This window comes from Hevea brasiliensis, chromosome 9 (genome assembly GCF_030052815.1).
Source record: "Hevea brasiliensis isolate MT/VB/25A 57/8 chromosome 9, ASM3005281v1, whole genome shotgun sequence".
Lineage (NCBI taxonomy): Eukaryota > Viridiplantae > Streptophyta > Magnoliopsida > Malpighiales > Euphorbiaceae > Hevea > Hevea brasiliensis.
In genome coordinates, this window is record NC_079501.1 from 23,035,506 (window position 1) to 23,041,652 (window position 6,147).

General features: G+C 38.4%; 2 protein-coding genes across 2 annotated transcripts; one reads left to right on the plus strand and one right to left on the minus strand.

The window, feature by feature from the left end:
• The first annotated feature begins 22 nt into the window (after positions 1–22).
• On the plus strand, positions 23–1,853 carry LOC110659359 (BAG family molecular chaperone regulator 8, chloroplastic). Its single transcript, XM_021817260.2, has 2 exons — positions 23–676; positions 762–1,853. Exons 1-2 carry the CDS (start codon positions 23–25, stop codon positions 1,572–1,574), a joined length of 1,467 nt encoding a protein of 488 aa, XP_021672952.2. The 3' UTR covers positions 1,575–1,853.
• A 1,207-nt stretch (positions 1,854–3,060) lies between these two features.
• LOC110659317 (protein FAR1-RELATED SEQUENCE 5-like) lies at positions 3,061–5,538 on the minus strand. Its single transcript, XM_058152178.1, has 4 exons — positions 4,194–5,538; positions 3,862–4,111; positions 3,424–3,778; positions 3,061–3,132 (listed from the first exon to the last, which is right to left on the minus strand). Exons 1-4 carry the CDS (start codon positions 5,536–5,538, stop codon positions 3,061–3,063), a joined length of 2,022 nt encoding a protein of 673 aa, XP_058008161.1.
• Between the last annotated feature and the right edge of the window lie 609 nt (positions 5,539–6,147).

Below are 6,147 nucleotides of genomic sequence, written 5' to 3' on the forward strand. Positions count from 1 at the left end.
CATCTCTTCACTAGCAAACAAAATGGCTTCTCACCATGCTCACATCTCCTGCCACCACCACTGCCAAAACCCTGCCCCTATCACGGCCACCTCCACCACCATTGCCACTTGCTGTTGCAGCTGCCATTACAACCATTGCTGCATCCAAACTCACCACCCTTCTCCACCACCACCACAACAGTTATCGATTGACCCACTTCTCCAAGCTCTTGGCTCTCTCCTTCAGCAGCAGCAGCAGCTACCCAATCTATACCCTTCCTGCACTAACAAACCTCACACCCAGAAAAATCATCTCCACAACCTACGTTTTCACCCACAAAGTCTTCATTTTCAACAGCTGGGTGATGACAAACAAACTCTGTCTGTTCTCGCTTCGCTTCTTCAACGAATCAACTCTCTCGAATCATCTCTTCACCATTTTTCTACTTCTTCGACTTCGAATAATCATTGCCATCCTTCGTATTCTCTGAGAGAGGCAGCAGCCCGCATTATTCAAACCCATTTCCGTGCCTTTCTTGTTCGTAGATCAAGAACCCTAAGTCAGCTCCAGGACCTTGCTTTTATTAAATCCAGCTTAAACTCTCTCAAATCCTCTATCTCGAATAAAACCCAATTCAATTGTGAGGTTATTTCCCACAAAGCCATGGACTTACTGCTCAAACTTGACTCTATTCAGGTACATCATCCACAGGTCATTCTCCTTTTTTTTCCAATTTTATAATTTTTTTATTCTTTTGATTCTTAGTGGCTTCTATTTGTAGGGCGGTGATCCTATGATCAGAGATGGAAAAAGCTCAATTAGCCGTGATATAGTGAGATTTTTGGAGTTCGTTGATGGGCTTGCAGCTAAAAGGAATGGGTGCTCATATAAACCTGCAAAAAATGTGCGATCTGTTAGGAATGGCAACAAATCTAGGGCTTTGAATGCCAGTATTGGATATGGAGGTTTATTTGAACATCAGAAGGAAGTAGTGGACAAATTGAGTGGCAGAGGCGAAAAGATTCGTGGGTTTTCTAAGGTTTGTGGTGATGATGAGGAAGACGTGGTGCTTGAAGGGTTTCAGCAATTCATTGATAACGAGGAAGATGGGGATGAAAACCCTAAGTTATTCCCTAATGGAAAGCAGGGTCTTTCCATAATTGGAAATGGAGTTTTGATCAGAAGCAATTTTGGTCAATCTAGAAAGAAGAAAACTGTCACCTTTGCTGAGAATGGGAATGCGTATAGGGTTTTCAGTGACAACTATGAGTCAATATTAAATGGAGAAGGTATTTTTGCTGAGGGGAGCAATTCCAGTGATGATGATCATGGAGAGAATATGGATTACAATGTAATTGAAGAGAGAAAGGGGATCTCTAAAGGTACTGAGGATGGTGAAGTTTTTGAGGAAGAGAATGCATCATCTACACAGAGCAGTGATGGTGAGGGGAATCCTATAAGAAATGATTATGAAATTCATAGGGCTTGCCAGGATCAATATGGAAGTTTAGTTTTCTCAGCTCCAGTGCCGGTGAAGATGGAAGCAAAAGCTGATTTGATGAAGAAGAGACAGGCTGTGAAAATCGTTAAGTAGGAGGGCCATTTTTTGGGTTTGCATTCTCAAAATCTAGCAAATTTTATGGATTTGTAGCATCATTCCGCATTGTTTTTCCAATTGTCAATTGCTGGTGGAGGTCAATAAATTCTTCGGGTAGGATGTGTAGGTGGGCTGTTTTTCTGGTGGGTAAAGTAACTGATTGTAGGCCTCTCCTGCATTTATGTGGGATTTGTGACTGTAATTTGCTACCTTCTCCAACAAATTTTTGACATCTAGAGAATGATGAGAGCACCTGTTACTGTCGTTGTTTTAGTATTTTCGGTTATCTCTATATACTTGTCGTACATGATACTGTATGCGAACTATATTTATAACAGCAGTGATTGTTGGGAAATGAGAGGACCTTCCAACATTGTTGTTCTAAAAATCCTGTCTTGCAGGAGAAGTCATAATCACAGGGAATCACTTTTCACAGCTTGATTTCAAGGTCTTGAGACGCAGTTATGACGAGAATCAGCTAAGAGAATACTTAAAATTCAACTCTTCCCTGCATACTGCACTTACTACCAGCTAACATGACTAGAATTCTATTATAGGTCTATTTCTATTGTGGGCCTGTCTGAAACAGTAACATTCTATTACAAGTAAAGGTTTCTCTTAAAGCTCCAATGCAGCAAACCAGATGAACGAAAATATACATAATTTTCCGCAATAGATGATCTTAATCAACTTCTCAAAACACAACTCCGTGGCAGACATCTCCATTGAAAGTGTAGGGATGGAAGAATTATACCAACCTCAACAAGTAAAAGGGAAATAGTTTAATTTGTGGCATCTGAATGGCAAAACCATATTCCATAAAAAGGAATGATAGCACCATAAAAATAACCAGTACTGGTCAGAAATACAATTATATGTTTTCAGGTAAAACAAACTCCTGGAAGTAAGTTATTGAAAGAATTTTTGTTGCAGACAATTGGGGGTAAAGAAAGGACCAGAAGAAAGTGCAAATCTAAGTGCTCTGAGAACCAAAAAGATTTCATAATATCAAATTACAACAGCAAAGACATCAAAGTGAACAAAACTATTATTCTGAACTACAAAACAAATATTACTCTGAACAAAGTGAACAAAAAGATTTCATATTCTTGAAACAACAAAACAAATATTACTCTGAACTTCACATTATTCACAACTTTTACTGTCAATTTGAGGAGAAATTATATAATAAAATAGTGATTCTGTATAGAATTTCCTACATGAAATGGTAATCTAACAGTGAATAGACATATATACATGTGTACGTCCCAATGAATGAATATATATACATTGGTGGGTCCCAAAATTTGTAACCACCTTGCATTTTTTTTTAAGTAATAACTTTATATTTACTTGTGTGTCCGGTTATCATTTGTTTGTCATTCCATGTCAGTATCATGGTAATACTATATAATTTCTCCAATTTGAGACAGAAGCACAATGTAGCTAGCTAGCATGCTCAAGTACTATCAAAAGCAAAACCTCAATTTGCAGGATTGTTATCGCCTGTCCCAAGTGGATCGGCCGCATAGGAAAGCTTCTGATTTTCATTGTCCTACGAAGAAGAAACAACTCTATATGTTAATAGCAATTTCTTAAGTTCAATAAAATATCATCAACATTAGAATAATTTGAGCTCACCAGTGGAATGATTTGTTTCCGAATCCTTCAACCACAAGCAAGCATGGTCATGTTGACCAAGGAAGTTGCAACTAGTACGTAACCTAACTTCATTTGTTGAGGACTGATGTGACATGTAATTGGATATGTTATTATCAGTGTGGCTTTCCCTTGTTTTAGCCTTTTGGTGGTCTATAGGACTTGCTAGTACAGAACAGCTGTCTACCTGACTAGACATTGTGTTCTCATCCTGACTGCTAGTGCTGGGCATGGTTTCAAGTTTTTGTGCATCAATGGCATTTTTCTTTGCACCAATAATCTTGATCCTAGCATCTCTCAAGGCATTCAGTGCCATCTTAAAACTATGATCAGATGCCATACCTTCCTCCGCACATTTAATTGCTTCTTGATACAAAATATTGTAATGTGAATTCTTTCCTCTTCTAGAATTTCCACGCATCTCAAGAGAGGATGGTACATCCAACATGACCTCATCCTTAGCATTTCTTGTCCATCGCTTTAATATATAATGCAGTGGGAACACAAACAAGTTTGTAGCCTTGAATACTGCAATCACATGTCTGCATAGTATCCCTTCAAACTCGAACATATTGCAACTACAGTTAGCTATTTGTTCAGATGCATTTAAAACAAAAGAGTGTACTTGTGTTCTTCATCAAACCTTGCTACTTCACATCTGTGGGTTCTTTCATCATTTCTGTTTAACTTCACAGCAAACAAAGGAGATTCAAAGATTTCTTCCTGAACAACTGCAAACAATTTTCTTGTGTAAACTTCTGCTGCTTGCTTCTCCATAGGAAGTGGTGTCTTTAATACAGGTTTAGTGTAAAAAGTCTCAAATTCTGCCTTTGCTTCTTTTTCATATCGATCTTCCAAAGCCTTCTCATATTGCTCTGCAAAATCTCGTAAGGTAGTCCTTGCATTCACATAACCATCAAAAAGTGAATTCACACTTCACTTCGCTGGGCAGCATACTGCCTGCAAAGAATGTGTCTCTTACATATACTGGGACCCATAACTTGCGGTCAATATAAAGTGACTGAAGCCATTCATTTCCTCTAAGATTGTATTTATCAAGAAGCAACCGCCAAGCCGATTCAAACTCTTCAGATGTCTCAGTTTTATTAATGCATTTATCAAATTCCACTTGAAATGTCTTTGGAAGTGCACTATATGCATGCCCCATTTCCTTTGGCATTTTGCTTATAATGTGCCACTTGCAATATCGATGGGTAGATTGTGGGAAAACCCTCTCTACTGCTCTAGTTATGGCAGGATAATAATCAGTTATGATTAACCCTGGTTGCTGTCCACACATGGCCTCAAGCCAAGTTGTGAAAAGCCAAATAAAAGTTGATTCTGTCTCATCTGCAAGTAATGCACAGCCAAACAGAACTGACTGTTTATGATGATTTACTCCAGTAAAAGGTGCAAAAGGCATCTTGTACTGATTCACTTGATAAGTGGTATCAAAAGCCACGACATCTGATAAACAATTGTATGAAATTCTTGATCTTGTGTCGACCCAAAAAACACTACTTAGCCTATCCTCTTCATCAACCTGTATTGCGTAATAAAATGCAAGATCACTAACTTGCATAATATTGAAAAATCCAAGAAGACTTTGCGCATCAATCCCAAAAGTGCTTAGCCGTCCTCTTCCTATATAATTAATGCAGTTCTGGGAACTAAATACCATTTTGCCAACATGATTGCTATCTTCAATCATATCACTTAAAGATGCAGAAGCATCTGACCCCATCCCATGGTTACTGAATGAGCTGCTTAAGTTATTCTTTGGATCAAATTCCTCCCTGTGTGACCTAAGAACATGTCGCATTGTTGGAGTCACCATCTCATGATTGTGATTCTTCTCTGATTTTGCAACATACCATTTCCCATTATCTCTTCTCCTCACGGTCATCATTGCCTTACAACCTTCTCTTGGAATAGGCCGAGAACGGAGCCTCCTTGTTTCATCACCACAACAAAACTCTCTAGATATAATAGAGTTGTCCTTTTTTGACCGGTAATATGAGTTCACACGGATACTAAATCCTGATTGCTTAGCATATGCATTGTAAAAATTCCTGGCATCATCCTCTGAAGGAAACTCCATTCCTAATGTGGGCTCTGCAACCACAGCAGTTAAGGACTGAGAAAACTTTACATTCGCATTATCATCATCTCTGTTCATATCATCCCAAAACATTGGTGCATCAGCACCCTCCACCACTCCACCACAGTCACGACCTTCCTCTTGCAAGGCAGCATAACAATCTACCAGTTGATTAGCTTCAATTCGAGGCTCGCGGTCCATGCTATTTTGTCCAAGTTCACAACAAAATCAGAAACAGAACAAATCCCAGCTTCCAAACCCTTGAACTCAAAACAAACAGCTAACAAGTCGCATAAAAAGTTACAAGCCTTTCTTGCTCACTAACAATGTCTAACTACACAAGTTTCAATAACTACGAAAATAAAAAAATTAAAAAAAAAATTGCCTTCCAAAGCTAGAAGATTTTTATAACCATTAATTAAAATAAAATGCGTAAAGCAGCCATGAATTATTAAATTTTGTGACACTTTCAGCTGGAATTCTCTTAATTTGCTTCCAAAAGGCTCCCACTGATGGTGTTGGAGTTTGTCTTATTGCTTTTGCAATTGGTAATGGCTTATATGCTTGTTGGGTTACTCAAAGAATCGAGTTTAGTACTAAAATCTTGATTAAATCTCTTGAACCTGTTCCAAAATTTGGTGATTTGAATCAACCTACTTATTGGATGCTTGGAGTTGGGTTCCTGTGGATGTCTCTGTGGATTTTAGCGGTGATTGGAGCCTTAAATTTCTCCTTTCCACCTTTGACAATTATTGCATTAGTATCGAGCCTGGTTATAAATTCACAATTAAAGAAACAAACTTTTCCACA